General features: G+C 43.7%; 1 protein-coding gene across 3 annotated transcripts in view; it reads right to left on the bottom strand.

Annotated features, from left to right (window-relative positions):
* KAT2B (lysine acetyltransferase 2B) overlaps positions 1–19,981 on the bottom strand; it is a 128,599-nt gene that overhangs the window by 88,404 nt on the left and 20,214 nt on the right. For all 3 annotated transcript variants that reach the window (XM_056519961.1, XM_056519960.1, XM_056519962.1), the window contains exon 2: positions 8,177–8,303. In XM_056519961.1, coding sequence (XP_056375936.1) covers positions 8,177–8,303 — 127 coding nt within the window. The remainder of the gene's footprint in view (positions 1–8,176; positions 8,304–19,981) is intronic.

Raw genomic sequence — 19,981 nt, 5'->3', positions numbered from 1 at the left:
TTCGTGATGTCACCGCTGCTGTTTCCCTAGGCCTGCTCGCAGCAGGGTCGAGCAGATAAACAGCAGCTGTGACGTGACAAAGCCTCGCCCATGCCCCAAGCCTGTCATCCGAATGGAGGGGACAGATGAAGATAATGGGACGACAGGAGCATGGATGGTGGACATGTGACTATGGTTGTCATCACTGTCACCTGCCCTACCTGCCTGTAGCAGCAGGATAGTGCGGTGACACTGATGACAGATTTTCTGTAAAGGTTCTCCAAGCAAATGGAAAACTTTGCTTACTGCATCCCCATGCATAAAAAAACACTGCTCCCACACTGCTACCACTGATACATCTTCCGTTCCCACCATGCTCCCCTTCTGCCAACTTCCGATGACGTCCTGCTCCCCAACAACCATAGAACTGTGTGAACCGGTGTGAGCGGGGCTGGAAAGACCTGACAGCAGAAGAGCAAGGGAAATAAGTTTGTGCTTTAATACCTCCCGCCCCCTCAATGCAAGCCTGTGGGAGGGGGCGTGATAGCTGCGTGACAGATTATGGGGGTCCCCAGCGGCGGGACCCCCGCGATCAGGCATCTTATCCCCTATCCTTTGGATAGGGGATAAGATGTCTTAGCACCGGAGTACCCCTTTAAATGCAATCTAGACATAAAAAACAAGATGGGTGGGGCGTGGCTTGGCACCGAAGAGAGATGGCAGCATAGCTCATTGGCTCCCACTCCCCGAGGCTAATATAAGCTATAATCAGCTGTGACCTGCCGCTCTTTCATGGGGAGGCATACCTGACGGCGGCCGAAAAAACCTGCCTGCCCGCGAGCTGCTTCCCTTCCCGGGCTCAATAGCCCACTACCTGCAGGCCGTTCCTGCTCAGGCCTCCCAACAGCTCCCGACGTTCCTGTAAGGAGACTCCGCTCCCAGTCAGTGGGCACTGTGCTGTCGCAAGCCGCGCAAGTGCCCGGAATCTCTTCTGGCTCCCCTGTAATCCTGCAACAGGGACACCAGAAGCAAACTCCACGCCGGCATCCCAGGGTGGATTTTCCAATCCCCTTCTGGGAGGAGATCCTCCCTTCCGGGGAGCAATACCCTGTCTGTAACCCAATTAAAATATAACTTTTATTCTTGTTACTTAAAAGGTCTAACTGTGATTGTGAAACTTATATATATTTAAAATTGTCAGGAGAGACAGTGAGTCTTCTTGTATATGCCCACTTAGTGGTGCTATGGTACTGGTGTAGGAGTTATCTTGCTTCTCGCTGTGTGTAGTGAGTGTATCACTCTGCTGACAAACAGTAACTCCGCACCCTTAATACGCACTGTCTTTCTGTCTAAAATCTTAATGCATTGCTCTCAGGGTGGAGCTTCCTGTGAGGCCGCCTTCTGCAGCTGTGGACTTCTCCTCCCCAGCAGGCCCAGCGGCAACTCAGTACCTTGGACGGCGCTCAGGATTCCCCTGCTGGCCTGCTGAGTTCTCCGGTGAGTGGATCTTCAGGGGCTCTTGACAACGAGGTCTCCCACCTGGATAGCCTACCTCATCCAGCAATGGCTAGCCCCGCCCTGGGCTGCACCCCACCATCTGGGGCAGCATTAGTGAGAGGGGAGGTCCCTGCCTCCACTGGGGGTGCTTCAGGGGATATTAGAGAGCCTTCTTTAACCCCTGCATTAATCCCTGCTCTCCCCAGTGACGCTTTGGATGCCCCCTGCTGCCTACAGCAGTGCTTGGGATCTGGACAGCCTCTACGGATTCCCCAGTCCTCTCTCCCTGTGGGATTTGTCCTGAGGCTCCTCTCCGCCCGGGGTCTCCAAAGCCCCAAAGGCCTAAGATGACCTCCAGGATGTATAAGTAGAAGGAAAACCTGGTTCCATGGCGTGATCCACAAAGTAAGTCATATGGTGGTGATCAGTATAATAAATATTTATTTAGCCAGGGTGTAACGCGTTTCGGGGCATGGGATCCCCTTCATCAGGCAAATAGGCATATTTGCCTGATGAAGGGGATCCCATGCCCCGAAACGCGTTGCACCCTGGCTAAATAAATATTTATTATACTGATCACCACCATATGGCTGACTTTGTGGATCGCGCCATGGAACCAGGTTTTCCTTCTACTTATACATCCTGCTACTGGTCTGCCTGCTGTTCGCTGGATCTGATACCGGGAGGCTGCACCACTATCTTTATGCGCTTGTGTAGTTGTGTCATTTACACAACCGTGCCAGGTGAGAGGACCACTGAAACAATTGTGTATCCTGCATCCACCTACATCCACGCTGTTTAGAACATACTGCCCTATGAGGAGCTCTGCTTTTTGTTTTATAGATATATAAGATGACCTCCAGGAATTCTGTGGGGGCCTCCCGCTCCTCCCTGCTGAGGAACTCTGCTGTTACACGTTCATCCCCAGAACCCACCCGGCCGGCAGCAGCTTTGCCGCAGTTGGATACAGCCTCTGATCCTGGCCTGGACTGCTCAGGTGTGCCTGCCTCCTTGTCTTTTCCACCTGATTTGAGTCAGCTCCTTTCACAAATCCCTACTAAAGAGGACTTTCGCTCCCTCATCTCTGAAGTCAAAGACACGGGTAGAGCTGAAATTTCCTCACTCCATCAGGATCTCCACCATGTGTCTGAAAGGGTGGAGGGGCTTGAAGAAGGGCATGACAATACAAGGGCCTACATTGCACGCCTCCAGTCCACCATTGCTTCCCAGTTGGATTTTCTCAGCGACCTTCATGATCACGTGGAGGATCTGGATAACCGGGGCCACCGTAACAACTTTTGGGTCCATGGCCTTCCTGAAGCAACCCAATCAGAGGGCCTTCCTGCTACGCTGGAAGCTTTATTCAACATGATTCTGGGTGAACCCCCGTCCCACCAGATTAAATTGGAACATGCACACCAAGCCCTCCACCCTAAACCCTCTCATGATCCCCCCAGAGATGTAATTTGCTGTCTTGAGGACTTTCAGGTGAAGGAGGCGATCATGGCTAAAGCCCGGTCCATGAGACAGCTTGACTTTGATGGTGCTACTGTGCAGCTATTTCAGGACTTGTCCTAGGTGACCCTATGGAAGCGATGGATGTTTAAGCCTCTTCTGGTGGTTATCCGCTTCCATCAAATCCCGTACAGGTGGTCCTTCCCATTTGCACTACAAGCCCGCAAAGATGGACGCTCTGCTGTTCTGTGTGCTTATTCTTTTGTTCTGCCCTGGACTTACCTGTCCCACAACTGGTTGATTGGGGTCTCTCTCCTCCCCCTCCACCTCTGCCCCCTGTGTGGCAGCCCGTCCGGGCTAAGCACAGCTACAGGTCGGAGGATTGCATCCCAGAACCTGCGGAGCCCTGTTGTTGATCCACCCTGAGGACTCAATTGAGGCATGCTGTGACAGTACTTTTCACTACCTAGGAGTGGCGGTTTTTGTTTGATTGCTTCTCCATTGAATGTCTGCATTAATGCCTTGTTAATGTTATAATTGCTAACTTTGTATTTAATTGGTGACTGTTAATTTGATTGCTTCATTGGTATGGCCTTGGGAGAGTGCCCTGTTTTTTGTGGTTTCTTTCGGGTGCGTTCCTTGGTTTCCCCCATTGAGGCTATGGCAATGATAGTGTCCTGGATAGGATGTTTGTTATCCTTGCCTTTACCCTGTTCTTTGGCCTCTGCTCTGACCGTTCGGTCATTGGTTTGTTTCATAATATGTTGTCCATTTGTGTTGTCCTTTATGTCATCGTCCATCGGTTCCCTGTCTGGTCTCCAGTTCTGCGCTCTCTGTTTCCTTCTTTCTTTCTCTGTTTCTTTTTTAGGTGCATCGGATGTGAGTGGACATGGCTTGGTAGCTTCGGGCTGGTGGTGCTCTTCACTATCTTGGATGGTTTCTTTGATGACCTGCATGAGTTTTTTTGCTACCAATGCTGTACCTGTCCCTCTTAGCTCCTCATGGCTAAGTGTGTCTCCTTGAATGTCAAGGGTCTTAACTCCACCTTAAAGAGGCGCCTCCTACAGCAGGAGCTGGTTATGCAGCGGGCCGATGTAGTCTACCTTCAGGAGACGCACTTTGAGCATTCGGGCTCCTTTCAATTTCTCTATCACTTGTACCGCCAGGTTTTGTATGGCTTCTGCTCCTCGGAAGGTTGCTGGGGTGGCTATCATTATCTCTTGCACCTGTCCTCTCATGGTTACCTCCTATTATGCTGATCCCTTGGGTCACTTTATTATAGTTGAGGGTTCTCTGGGGGGTAAGCAGCTCCTTCTCTGCAATCTCTATGCCCCTAACTCCTCTCAGATCCCTTTTCTGCAAAGGGTCCTTGCTCGTCTCCGCCAGTACCCGCCCTCTGCTTGGCTACTAGGGGGGGGACTTAAATCTAGTTTTTTCCCCTACTATGGACCGCCACTCCATCCCCTGCTCAGTTGTGTCTCTCTACTGTCTTTAGGCGCTTGGTCCGTGCTTCCTCTCTCTATGATCTCTGGCGTATTAATCACCCTACTGATTGTTCTTTTACTTTCTACTCTCACCCTCATACCCGTATTGACTATTTCTTTGGCAATCTCCCCATGGTTCATATGCTTACAGATGCCTCCTTAGAACCCATCTCTTGGTCATATCATGGTCCACTCCTCCTTTCCTTTTCCCTTTTTACCTCCTATTCTAGATATTGCCATTGGCGTCTCAATGACTCCTTACTTAAATTTCCACCTTCCCGGGACTCGATACTACAGTTCTTAACTGACTATTTTGCCACTAATGACGGATCTGTGTCCTCCCAGGCGGTGCTGTGGGAAGCTCATAAATCCGTGGTACAAGGCCATTGTATTGTGTTGGGCTCTAGAATTAAACGTGATTCTGTGGCTCGTAACTGGGAACTTCAGAAACAGATTACTGACCTAGAAGCTCTTTTGATATCTTCCCCCTCCCTGTTGGTGCTGAGGCGGCTGTTTGCTGCCCGGTCCCAACTAGCAGATCTGGCCCTGAGAAAGGTGGAGCATAACCTACTCTATGCCAAGCAGCGCTTTTATGAATAAGGCAATAAGGCTCATGCTGGCTAGACGCCTGCGGGACTGTGCGGCCACCCAGTCTCCCTCTGCCCTGAAGGATTCCTAGGGGGAACTTCATCACCATCCTGATAAGATTTCCCAACTCTTTTTTGACCATTATTCCAAGCTTTATTCCCTTGCTTCTCAACTTGCATCTGATCCAGGTGAGCGTGCTGCTGTGTTAGACTCCTATCTGTCCCGATTCAGTCTACCGACTTTATCGGAGTCTGATCATGATGTTCCAATTACTTTGGAAGAAATGTCGGAAGTCCTTAAGACTCTACCTGTGTGGCGCTCTACTGGTCCAGATGGTTTCACCTACTTATACTATAAGACTTTTTCTTCCATCCTTTTGCCTAGACTTGTTTCCCTTTGTAATTCCTTCATGGGGGGGGGAGATCCCGCAGTCCTTATTACATTCACTGATTACTTTGATCCCTAAGCCAGAAAAAGACCTGCACAATTGCTCTAGCTATAGGCCCATTGCTCTCATTAACTCAGATCTCAAGCTTTTTTTGAAGGTTCTGGTGGCATGCCTTTCCTGTTTTCTTCCCTCCCTTGTGCATAAAGACCAAGTGGGGTTTATCCCTTGTTGGCAAGGTGGAGACAATACAAGGAGAGTTGTGGGCCTTATAGATCTGATTAATCGAAGGTCTGAAAAGGCCCTGATACTGAGCTTGGATGCCGAAAAGGCCTTTGATAGGCTTGGGTGGCCTTTTCTTTTCGCCACCCTCCAACATTTTGGGATTACGGGGAAGTTTCTTACAGCACTGCAGGGTCTTTATTCCTCTCCCACTGCCTATCTCAAACTTCCCCACACTTCCTCTTCCACCATTCCTCTTTTTAATGGCATTCGACAGGGTTGTCCTCTTCCCCCCCCCCACCCCTGATCTTTGCCTTGTGTATCGAACCCTTAGCGGCCATGATCCTGCGGGATCAAGATGTCTCTGGGGTATCCATCCATGATAGGGAATACAAGATTTGCTTTTTTCTTCTTACTCTCTCTAAACCTCTGGTCTCCCTTTCTAACCTATATAGGGTACTTCATTCTTATGGTGTCGTTTCAGGGTACAAGGTGAACCTATCTAAGTCTGAAGCACTCCCCCCTGAACCTGCCTCTGTCTCTGTCTTCTCTTTTACAAACTAACTTCTCTTTTAAATGGTCGCCTTCTGCCGTGAAATACCTGGGGGTACTGCTGGCTCCATGTTACTCATCTCTCTATTCTGCTAATTTTCCTTCCCTTTTTTTGTTATCTGTGGGCTCTTATGGAGAAATGGCGGTCCCAATATATTTCCTTTTTCGGTCGCATTGCGGCATATAAAATGACCATACTTCCCAAATTGCTTTACTACTTTGAGTCTTTACCTGTGAGAATTCCACTCTCTGTTCTTCGTTCCTTTCAATCTGCTATTTTTCGATTTATTTGGGATGCTAAAAGGCATTGGCTCCCGATGTCAGTCATGCTAGCTAGCAGATCTATGGGGGTTTGGGAGTCCCTGATGTCACCAAATATTACTGGGTGGCCCATTTACGTCATTTAGTGGCGTGGTCTACATACCATGCCAATAGTAGCTGGATGGAGCTGGAAAAACTATGGTTAGCCCCTGTCCACCCGAATGCTCTCTTGTGGAGCTTCTCCTCCCCCTATGCTTCCTTGGGTCCACTGTTGGGTACCATGTCCTTTTCTCCTTATGTCTGGGAGTACTGCTCTTGGAAGTTTAACCTTTCCTCCTCCTTCTCCCCCGTTCAATCTTATCTGTATCACCCTGCTTTTCCCTCTGGTTTGACATCTGGGATGGTTCAGGAGTGGGGCTCTCAGGGTCTCCTTTGCCGGACGGATGTCGTTGATCCCCTTTCTCGCACCCTTTTATCCTTTGAACAATTATCCTCACGCAAGAATCTCTCCCTGACTGAGGAACTTCACTACCAGCAGCTTCACCACTATCTGTCCTCTAAAAGGGAGGCTCTGGCTATGCCCATCCCCTCCCATTTTGAGCAGCTGTGTCGGAATGGGCCTCAGGTGAAGGGACTTCTTTCTGATATCTATTCTATTCTGCTCTTACCCCGGATGGTGAAGCAACATCCCAACGCTATATGCAGCGTTGGGAGAGGGCCCTTCATACCTCTATTTCTTTACCTTAGTGGCAGGTGGTTTGGGAATTGGCCTCTAAAGCTTCTATTTGTACAGTCTATAAGGAGACTCTATTTAAAATGCTAATGGGATAGTACCACACTCCAGAGCTTCTGAATAAGCTGAACCCGGCTATTCCTCCCCAATGCTGGCATTGCGTGGTGGGTCTGGGTACTGTTTTTCATATATTTTGGTCCTGTCCCGCTATAGTGGGTTTCTGGAGAGTAGTTCAGAGGCTCTTCTCTGCTTTCCTGGATGTCTCTTTTTCACTAGACCCCCTTGTCTATCTTCTACATCTCTCCTATATGGGCCTTTCGAAGAGGCCATTCAAGCTCTTTATGCATGCAGTCCTTGCTGCTAAAACGCTCATCGCTAAGTACTGGAAGAAGACTACACCACCATCCGAAACTGAACTTCTTACTCATGTACGTGAAATCTGCTCTCTCGAGTTTCTCACTGCTTCCTTGAATGACACTGTGCCGCTATTTCTCTCTGTGTGGGAGCCATGGGATCGTTTCACTGATTGGAATCCTCCTTGATCATGTCCGGTTCTTTCTATCTCTTCGTTTTTCCTTCTCTGCTCTCTATCCTCATCTGGTCTCGTGTCCTTGTTCTGTGTTTTAGTGTCTTCTCTCTCCTGTTTTTTTGTGAGTCTTTTTGTATTTGGGTGCCTTTCTGTGCCCCCACGCCCCCACCCTCTCCCCTCCTCCATTCTTCCCTACCCCCACCCCTTCCCTCTTGATTTACTATAGTTGTGCCCCTGGTACTCGTTTCCATCGATATTCCTACCCGGCTATGGCTGCGGCTAAAAGTGACCGGGGGGCTGGTGTTGCTTACTAGTGTCTAATGGTTATAATTCTGCCTGATTACCTTTTTGACCTTTGGGTCCCTTATGCTGTTATGATCTTGTTCCCATTGTGTATTGAGAAAACTCTTTAATAAAAATTTATAGTTGAAAAAAAAAAAAAACAAGATGAGCTAATCCTAGTAAAATTCACATTAGAAAATCTTACTTACCAAGTGTGTGAGAACAACTACGACATGGCTCAGTAAGACTCACAACTGTCTGCTGAAAATCCATTCTGGGTGGGGTGGGAGGAGGATTAGGGTTCTTCCATCCATTGCATTTACAGGTTTCATCAGCCTGAAATTGTATAAAATGTTCTTGTTATTAGTTAAAACAAAGAATACTTGTAACATTTTGCTTTTAATAATACAGGATAAGTGCATAACATGAATGTTCTTGAGAATTGAACAATCACAAAATGTTTTCAAGGTAATAAGAACTGAAGTGTTTTTTTTCTTCGCCTCCTTTTTGTTATGATGTTCCTATTGAATACCTTTGGCACATTATGCTCCTATTGAATACCTTGGGCACATTATGTTCCTATTGAATACCTTGGGCACATTATGTGGGGGAAAAATTTATGGGGAATTGAAAATGTGTTTTAAGTGAAATATGTCTACTGGTGGCAAGACACTGGCAAAGGATTGAGATCTGTTGTGAATGCAGTTAAACTCAACATGAGCCATACTAGAACTGCTATTTATATTGCTACTTATTTCCTCAAGTCCAGCTCAAAATACCCCAGTGATCAGCTCTGGCTGGCCATTCATTTCCAGAGGTAGAGTGGTATTTCATGCCAGCCAAGTAAATAAATGGCCATGTAAATACATTTCCATGTAACTTAAATAAGCACTAAAGTTATTTGAAAAAAAGTTAACAGATCAATAATTTATAATAATATTTTGTAATACGGTATTATACTTTGTATAATACTTTGTAATATATCTTATTATACAAAAAATGCTTCTTTCTCTTTTTATCTAGCTTTTTTCTTCTTCCCCATCCCCTTTCTCCAGTAGTCTACTCTGAAAATCAGCTCAGCTTTGCCCTGTGTCTGCAATACAAGTACAAGTATGGAGCTCCACTCACCAGCTCTTGGAGACATGCAAATTATAGTTAAAGCCTGCAGAGCAGAAATCTGCAGAAAAATAAAATACCATATACAAGTTATATAATGGCCAGAAATAGTTCTGCTCCTTATGTACACAGAAGGCAGCTTATCATGAAAAGTCACTTGAAAAGACCAGTACGTTTTGGTCAATTGGCTTTTCCTGGTCATCTCCTGCTTGTTTGCAGCGGCCAGAGGCAGATGGATAAGCTGAAAGCAGCCGAAGCTGGAAAGTTACACAATTTGCGTAACTCCCATTGATTTTGATGACTTGTGCAAACGGCGCAGCCCCGCATGTTGCTAAAATGCACATTGTACAGTGACTTTGAGCATATTCAGCTACAAATAAGAAGAATTGGAAGGGTATATACACTTTCACAAATATTTTGTTTATATCCGCAATTCTGCACAAATTCTCAACACACAGAATTCTGCTGAAATTCAATCCCTATTGACTTCAACGGGATTCTGCATTAGAATTCCACAAAATAAAGAAAGGTCTTTAAATTTTGTGAAATGCAAAAGGCAGAATTTCCACGGCGGAATTGGCACCGTAGAAATTCCGCTGTTTAAATGGAACAGCAGGTTCTCGTTAAAGTCAATAGGCAGTTAATTTTGGCTGAACTTTCAGCGTAATTCCGCACGGAGAGTCCACCGTGTAAACATAGCAATAGAAATGAAGCAATATGCTGTAGCACTGTACAGGCACAAAACAAATACTATAAAAGTCCACAGGACATTTTAAGAAAAAGCCACATGAAATGTGTGATATAACTATTATAGATGCGGGGTGGTGCCAATCCAACACTATGATGATGATTGCAGATAAATATTCCTTTTACAAAACTCAGAAGGCCAGCTAATACACAATGCCATGGACTGCAGAGAAATCCCACACCACTGTAATAATTCTATTTAACAGTAACTGCTACATTTAAACCATGAAAATGTTAAATAATAGACACCCTGTACTTTTCACTGTAGCTAATGAATCCTACAAGTCGCAACTACGAACTGACGAGGTGACGGCAACTCCTGAACAGAAGCAAATTAATAGCATCCAATTACCTCGCCATTCACACAGTCTTTATGTAAATTAATGACATGGTTAGCACTTTCCTGGAAGATGGTAAAAGAGCTCCGAAACTCAACCACAACCCACCAGAGAGGGGAGCAACTGCAATCTGATTATAATGTGTACCAGGGAAGGGAGCACCTGGGTACACCCAGCTACCCACTACAATCACACTCCACAGCTGGGATTCAGTTCAGACTGAATTTTGAGGTTTCCCTTGTGTAAATCTCTGTTCAAACAAATTACGTTGTATTAATATTATGTGCCAAGAAAATTACCTACATTGATTATTAAAAGAGTTATATTTTTAGGAAACCAAACAATTTAAAAGGATACTCCAGAATTTGGAAGAAAAACCCGAAAACAGGCTGCAGACATTACACACAGTCAGTAGAGATAAACAGGGTGCCAGCTCACCCCCTAGTATTCCAGGCGCAAAGATCCAGGAGTGAGACACGTAGGGACAAACAATAGAAGCTTACTCCAGCTCTCCTGTCAAAACGACTTCAACTTTATTTCACATGCCCAAAATGCGTCCAGAGGTCTCTGATCCTCCGCACTGTGTAATATTACCTTTTAAGTTGAGAAATAAAGTCAGAGTCATACAGCGCTCTTGGTAAAATGACTCCAACTTTACTTTACAACTTCACACAGTGCTTGGAAACAGAGACCTCTAGATGCGTTTCGGGAGCATGCAGCACTCTGACTTATTGGGCTCCAGCACCAGGAGGTAGAGCACAGCAGAGGGTGGGAGCAGCTATACAGGAGACCAGGGAAGGTCATTTTAGTTTTTATTTTAGTTTAATCAGGCAGCCTGGCCATTTTTCTTTTTACAAAAACATTTTTGGGCAGTAAACAAGGCAATCAGCAACCACCAGGAGGGAGCATCATCAGGCTACACATGGAATGCTTTCTAGAGAGGCAGTAAGTGGCACTTCTGCAGCTTCTGATAACATCTGCAGCAGGCTACATCTTCAGTACAATTACATAACATCACATCCCTTTCTCAACGAACCTATTAGTTACTATAAAAAGGGGTTTAAGCAATTAAGTAGCTCAAAAAGTTTTATCCAAGTCACATGTGCAACTGTGCTGTACAAGCAAAGTTATCATAGAGCTCTGGCTATACTCCGTTCTTTTTGCATTGATACTTGTTCTCATTTTTTTTTTCACTATAAGAAAATAGAACATATACATAATTTAGTGGGGAAATGTATCAAAGCATTTGGCAGTACAATTTTGCTAATTTTTGAGCACTTTTTTCTGTGACTTTTCCTGTGTTCCATTAAAAAATTGAGTGTTGTGTGGAAATTTTTTGACTTTTCATCACCTGTTGTCTGGTTAAAGCCATGCACATTTTTGCTATTTTGCTGTTTACATCGCCTTTAAATGCTCTCATAATGCGGCATAGGAAACAACTCTAGAAGAAGCTCTATTCTACTGTCATACAGAATATAACAATTTTACACAAAAAGGTCATCCCAGGGACTTATAATTTTAGTTTTTACTTTAGGGGGAATTGTCCTCTTTGATGACATTTTTACTCATGTAAATAAGATAACCTTACATTTATATTTCTATATTTAATTCCCTTTTTCTCATGCTAACCTTTGAATTTCTTCAAAACCCTTTGCAATTCCATATCATCCTTTTCTGTGTCAAATGGCCTATACAGTTTGCTAATATCTGCAAACATTTTAAAATTAATTCTCAAATCCAAGGTCAGTAAAACATATTCCTGTGACCAAATCTTAAGATGTTTATTAATGATATTTCCATTACTCCAATCCCAGCATTCCCACTTAAAGATAGTTATAGAGATATACTATGCCATCAACCTTACTACAAATCAAATAGAACACAAAATTAAACGGATGCCCTATTTTCTGCACCAAGTTGGGTTCTTCTTATAGCATGCAAGGTATTAGTGCTCTTTTCCTTACACCTTTCAAAAAGTCAGTCCAAAAAAATCGATTTTTCTATCTTTGTCAGTCTGGGGTGTGAATTATGTTCAGGGGATGTGATAATAAAGCTTCTTTGCACACCTCCTGCATCTAGCATTCCCACCCCCTGAGCCTAATATTCACACCCCATTTTGCAATACACTTCCCGCCCAACAGACAATTGAATGAAAAGATAAAGATAGTCAACCAAACAGTACAACTGCTGTAACGCAGGAACTGGGTAGCATAGCAGGAAAGTAAAAACACAGTAGGAATCAGGACATATGAGGCTACAAACCGGATATAAAAAACTAAATTTTTTGGGATTAACCACAAGTCCTCTTAAATAAGGGTACACTACAAGGGTTTACCTGTTCTGTATGTCTTTTAGCAAACAGCCTCCTTGCTGGCACCTTCTTTTCTGCTTAGACTAGCTTCACAATGAAGACTGCCTTTGAGGCCTTCATCGCAAAATCCATTTCTGCATGCCAGACATGCACTGACTTTAGGGGGCCATCCAGCACGGTGTCCATCATTTCACAAGATGAGCCTTACAAATTGATTTATGGGATAATGTCTTCATTTTAAAATGAAGTTTAATGTACCTACTTGTAAAAGTACATTTGTTAAGATTGATTTCTAACACTGGTATTCCACAACACAATCCCAGATTACATCATTTAAATAATGACGGTGTTATTATTTTATTTCTACATCCAACCATTCCCATAAACAGATGTTACTATTTGACTTCCCCAATACTGGAATGGTAAATCTTAGGCTTAAGGGGGCGAATTACATCTCTTGAGCCTCAGTTTGATGTACCCCAGGGGTCTCAAACTCAAATTATCTGGGGGCCACTGGAGGTAGAGGCTGTGCCGCATGCACCCCTCACATATATTGCCCCCATCATGCGTCCCTCACATATAATGCCCCATCATGCGCCCCTCACATATAATGCACCCATCATGCGCACCTCACATATAATGCCCCCATCATGTGCCCCTCACATATAATGCCCCCATCATGCGCACCTCACATATAATGCACCATCATGCGCCCCTCACATATAATGCCCCCATCATGCGCCCCTCATATATTATGTCCTCATCATGCACCCCTCACATATAATGCCCCCATCATGCGCCCCTCATATATAATGCCCTCATCATGCGTTTCTCATATATAATGCCCTCATCATGCACCCCTCACATATAATGCCCCCATCATGCGCCCCTCATATATAATGCCCCCATCATGCGCCCCTCATATATAATGCCCTCATCATGCGCTCCTCATATATAATGCCCCCATCATGCGCACCTCACATATAATGCCCCCATCATGCGCACCTCACATATAATGCCCCCATCATGCGCCCCTCATATATAATAGCCTCATCATGCGCTCCTCATATATAATGCCCTCATCATGCACCCCTCATATATAATGCCCCATCATGCGCCCCTCACATATAATGCCCCATCATGCGCCCCTCACATATAATGCCCCCATCATGCGCCCCTCATATATAATGTCCTCATCATGCACCCCTCACATATAAAGCCACATCATGCGCCCCTCACATATAATGCCCCCATCATGTGCCCCTCACATATAATGCCCCATCATGTGCCCTTCACATATAATGCCCCCATCATGCGCCCCTCACATATAATGCCCCAACATGCCCCCCTCACATATAATGCCCCATCATGCGCCCCTCATATATAATGCCCCCATCATGCGCCCCTCATATATAATGCCCTCATCATGCACCCCTCACATATAATGCCCCCATCATGTGCCTCTCACATATAATGCCCCCATCATGTGCCCCTCACATATAATGCCCCCAACATGCGCCCCTCACATATAATACCCCCATCATGCGCTCCTCATATATAATGCCCCCTGTGCTGTGCCCCTCACATATAATGCTTCTGTCATGTGCCCCTCACATATAATGCTCCTGTCATGTGCCCCTCACATATAATGCCCCCTGTCCTGTCCCCTCAGGGGGCATTATATGTGAGGGGCACAGAACAGGGGGGCATCATATGTGAGGAGCTCCTGTCATGTGCTATGCCCGCTGTGTTTTCCCCCTCACATTAAATATTCCCTTTTTTCTCCCCCCCCCCCCCAAAGTTTTTAAATTCCCCCCCCGCCCCTACAATGGGTGCTACCATTTTGAATCCAATAAAGGGGTTTTCCAGGGAAATGTAAAAGTTTAGTGTCTTTGCCTGTGCAGTGAAACAATAAAGACCTGCATACTTACTACCCCCTACCCTTTTGCTGCAGCCTATTCGATGTTTTGGTCCCCACTCCTGTCCTGTTCTTTTTACTTATGAGGATGTACTGCTCCCCACCTGAGCAGGGAGCGGTACGTCATAAACGAACGGGAGAGGGACCAGAATATCTGATAGCTGAAGTGTAGGAGAAGAGGTAAGTATGTGGGCTTATATTGTTTTACTGCATTGAAAGGCACATAGTAAACTTACATTTCAATGGAAAACCCCTTTATCAATACAAAGGCTCTTCACAAATGCCATCTTTCTAAGCCAGCATCTTCAACAGACAGGCCAAAAATAAGTGTGAGCTATCATCAAAATATATATGAGACTGGAAAAAATATAAAGTAAATGACATTTTGGGAAAATATCAAGAATTTTCTTTGCCTGGCTTAGAAATAAACAATCGAAGCAATTACAAGAGTGGTTTAAGTTATTTATATGGGGAATAACTATTTTTACAGAAGTGTAAGTCAAGTCAGCTGTTTCATGTTCCTTTATTCTTGCCAAGTAAATTGGATCAGTGCTTGGTAGTAATACAATCTCCTCAATGCCAGCGCATGAAAGGATTGATTGTAGGAAATAAAATGTTTTACTCAGTGAAAAGTTACAATGACAATATGATGCAAGTAAACAAGCATTTCCTTCCATGGGGTTGCAGAAATACTATAAAAAAATATATATATAAAAATTAAAGCCACAAAATGTTGAGATAGTTGTAAAACACTTGCTAAAAACTCATTTGTTTAACGTGTTTTTAACAGCATCCTTAGCTGTTAAAAACACTTAGTTCTTGGTGTTTTTTGTTTTACATTTTGTACCTGTTTTTTATTTTTTATTCTGATATTACAAAAGCACAAAACACTGTTTAGGTAGACAAGGGGTGCAACTAATAATTCATTATAATCGACTATTGATTATTTATTAGATTAATCTAATAAAATATTAATTTACCATATATTTTTTGGGTTTAATCTGATTCAAATAATAATAATTCCTTTATTTATTTATTTTTTATAATTTAATGAACAGATTGCTACAAACAAACTTCAGAATAAAGAACTTAAAGTGTACATTAACAAAATTACCCAACTCAACTGTAACTGTAATATATTCTCCTGAAGAAAGTAAGTTCATTTTATCTTTTTTAAAAGACACTGTCACTTAAAAAAAAATGTTATGACTTGTTGTAGAGACATGTCAAAAGTTTTAAACAGTCGGGGTGTGAGAATTAGCCAGGAGAAGAGCGCGCTAACAAGACAAACTTACAATGTAAATCTATGGGACGGACTCAGTCAGCCGTGCTTTTCTCCCTGCTGGACCCCCGGACCCCGACTGATCAAAACTTTTGACAGTTTTTAAAAATGATAGGTACACTTTAACACAATAGTAAGGGGTACGAGGTGGGATGTAATACTAATCTTTAAAGGGAATCGGACATCAGCGTCACTGCACTAACCTGTTGGTACAGGAAAATAGGGCTAGTGATGCTGATTAGACTTGTTTTATAGTTTTTTTTTTGTTATTGTTTTTTTTTCATGTAGTCCCTCCATTGCTGAGATGTTCCCTAAAATGTCAACATGCATATAAGGTGGTTTGGTGCCCTCTTGCCAATCCTTAGCCCGGAGCATCAATGTGCATATGCCACTTCCAGGTGAGATGTTCAAGCACGGAGGGCCTACATACTTAAAGTAAGAGAAAATTAATATTCATTAAGGGGGTGTCCTAAAGTAACAAGCCAGCCGGCTGTACTAGTGCACTAGTGAGGGACGAAATTTTAAAAAAAGACAGTAAAAACATTATTATCAGCATCCCCTGCACTGTTAGCCTGTACCAGCAGATTAGTGCAGGAGACTATGATGTCAGAGACCCTTTAACACAATTAGAGTGCGGGCGGGCGGACCTACTAATGGAACAGGCAACTGATCTATAAAAAAAATTGGTGACAATAATTTTCATTCGCACTAAATCTGTGTGTACTTTGCTGTGGAAACATTGTGCATCTGCAGAGTTTTAAATGAATTTCATTTTACTTCTTACATTTAATTTTTAATCCACAATTATACCGGCAGAAGCGAATCATCAGCAAATCTCAGAAAACCCCTTGGAGTCACATTTGACCCCTATTTTGCCAGCCAATTACATCTTTTAGAACCATGACACTGTTAACCTCCTATGCTGGTCGTATCACTTGAAGAACTAAAAATGGTTAACTTTGGAGGTTTAAGAAATGTTGTTTTAGAAAATGTAGAGAATTTGTGGGAAAATTACTTTTATAGTATTTTTTTTTTCCTGTTTACTTCCTTATTCAGATACTTAATTCACAAAGCCTGTGAAAGTCCATACGATCCTTCTTGGGATTAGTGTTATACAGAAGTGTTGTATAATGTGCAGAAAGCTCATATGCATAAGCTCTATAAGGCAAACACTCCCCTTCTCTTTGTCTCTTTTGTCCCAGCTTTCTATTACTGTGTCACTCAAGTGAAGATTGCATATGAAAATGATTCTCAATGGTGAAGATCCTCTGTCTACACAAAAATTAGGTGACTGTTACAGTAAAACGGGTTACTGTATATTCAAAATAAATGATTGTGATATTTAAATAGATCATATTTAAACTCAAAACAATAACTATTTAAACAATTAAAGGATATATATTCAGTGGGACATTAACCAGGAGATAATAGGTTAAAAAAATGTGCAGCCTGGAGAGGAGGGGTGTGTTCAGTTCTGAAGAAGAAGCAACAAGTTAAGCGCCACCTCCATGAGCTGTCAAAACAAGACAACCGGAGCCAAACAGAAATTAAGCTAACTCTGCACTCCGCCAGTGCCCCCTCCTCCCCACACTCCAAGAGCACACAGACTGCCAGAGGGATAACAGATGTGTGTTGGTATAAGAAAGACCATTTACATGCACCAAGAAAATACAAGGCCATCCAGGCTAAAATCCACACAACCAGCAAGAACCTAACCAGCCGTCATAGAGCTACAAGGCTCTGCAGTTGTGACAAAGCAGAAACATCTTACAGGCAATAATATCCATGTTGTTCGTCACAGTTCCTACACTAATACTATCAATACTGAAGCAATGAAACAGCTGTGTGCGCCAACATTTCTTTTGATCGGTAAATTCACCAATCCAGCTGATAACAAAAAACAAAATAAATATCTGAGGTATAAGACATAGAGGATGGAGTGGGTCATTTACCAACATGTTGTGACAGAGTTACCGTAAAAAGAATGCATTGATGCATGTGCCAAGTGTATTCAGGGGATTGCCCACAATTCTGTCCTAGTGCCAAGGAGAGGAGCAATGTTCAGGAAAGGGAAGTGGTTAATGTTCTCTATCTCTTGGGACATACTAGTAAACAGAGGAAAGTTCTGTTCATTAAACTGCTGACATTCTGCCTGGTGGAGATATGATGTGTCAATGTAAAGATGTGGACAAACATGCTTTATAAACATCCTCTTTTACTACATGCAGTGTAGGATAAGAATACGTTCACAAGCTGCGGATCTGCTGAGACAGACTTGACAGTAAATACATGGATTTATTTTGGGGCAGAAACATTTCAAATTTTCTGCAATTGATCTGCAGTGTGTGAACATCCCCTAAGGGCCAGCACCGTAGAGACATATCAAAAAGGTGTTCAGACCCCAAGCGATCACGAGAACAAGCAGAGAGATGTGCGCACTTAGCACATTCTCACCTGGCTCTGTGTCACAAGACCAACATAAACTCATAATTTAAAGGGGGTACTCCGCCCCTAGACATCTTATCCCCTATCCAAGCATAGGGGATAAGATGTCTGATTGTGGGGATCCCACTGCTGGGGACCCCGTGATTTCTCCTGCAGCCCACCGAGTCATCAGCTCTACAGAGCTAAGTTTGCTCTGTGGCTGATGACTCACGATACAGGGGCCGGCGGTTCATGACGTCATGACTTCGCCCCTTGTGACGTCACACCCCACCCCATTAATTCAAGTCTATGGGAGGGGGCCGTGGGGGTCCCCAGTGATCAGACATCTTATCTCCTCTCCTTGGATAGGGGATAAGATGTCAAGGGACGGAGTACCCCTTTAAGTCTATAGGGCCATCCTGCTCTCATAGAAACAGAGTTAGGAGAGAAGCATGTGCCCATGCCCTTCTCTATTGGATTGTCCTAGACTGGCATTTCCTTAAGAAATGTAAGAGTTTTGTTTTTTTTCTTATTGAAAGGTATGCTTAAAGTTCTCAGGGAGAACCTTGTAGTGAAGTGAAGTTTGTGCTGTATTGAGATAGAATTAGAGTTTCATGCTTGTTATTGTGGATTACAGAGGTGGCGATCTCCAGATCAGGCTGATTATTCCTCTGATGCAAAGAGCAATCAGGTAATTTATTATTGAAAGAAAATGTTATCGCTTTGAGGCCATGTTCACATAGCATAAAATGGGCAGAATGTCACCACAGAAAACACTTTCGGAAATTCCACACATTTGCCCAATCCGGCGAGGGCTAGGACGGCTCGGATATGCACCATCTTATAGCCGGCAATGCATTTCTGAGCTGAATCTTTTTTTGCGGATGCCGGAATCAGGAAATTCCACCGTGTGAACAGTGCAGTAGAAATCTGCTGCACCTGAATGTCCGTGTGGAATATTTCTGCGGAATTCAACACAGACAGACAATCTGCCGTGTGGACATACCCTCGTACTGCCAAAACCACCAGTCATCAGGAAGGTCTCTGGTGGCCTTTGCCTGGCCTGATGGCCTTTATTGATAGATCTCTCTACATCTAAACAAGGAGAGATCTATCAATAAAGACTGCCCCGATGACTTGGATTTGGGCAGCAGAAGAGTCATGATGTATTCCTTTGAATTATCTACAGAGAAGTTTGCCACATCCAATGTAAATATAGTCTAAAATACACCTGTCATAGAGACAATCACTGCCCTTATATTTACATCATGTGACTACTGACTTCAGTGACTGGATAATTATCCCAGACCGGCAGGGACCAGGATTTAACAGATGTTTAATATGTGATTTTTATTTTTTGCCCTATTTCCTTTTGCCGGGTTTACTTCTTAAACACTTTAAAAAAAAACACAAAAATAGTATCTAAATATGTTAGCCCGGCTATGCCAAAAACCTAGAATTAATCATGGACTCAGTAGCTAAGTGGTTGTCTTTAATAAAGTCATGTTTTTGTCTGTTGCCCTTAATCACTAAGGAAAGATTAGGAAAAGACATAAGCCCGGTATTGACTCTAATTATTCCCCCCGCCCCTCGGCTGGCAGAAGAGATACTAGAGAGCAGCACAGTCTGATCACAATCTGTCCACCGTGTGTATTTAGGAGCTCATACACATATCCTTTCTTTGGCTGCCCTCTATGATCGCTCACATCTTTAAATATGGAGAACTATTTTACTTTTGCCACACAAAGACATGTTCATGGACTGCATGCACTTTGATCTAGACAAGCAATGACTCAACTGCAATGGTTAATGTGTTTCACCAGATTATTACACTTTACCATTGGCCTCAAACTGTGGCCCTCCAGATGTTGCAAAACT

Source organism: Hyla sarda, chromosome 5 (assembly GCF_029499605.1).
Source record: "Hyla sarda isolate aHylSar1 chromosome 5, aHylSar1.hap1, whole genome shotgun sequence".
In the NCBI taxonomy this organism is placed as follows: Eukaryota; Metazoa; Chordata; class Amphibia; order Anura; family Hylidae; genus Hyla; species Hyla sarda.
The sequence above is the reverse complement of the archived record's forward strand: the minus strand, read 5'-3'. Positions and strand labels throughout refer to the sequence as shown.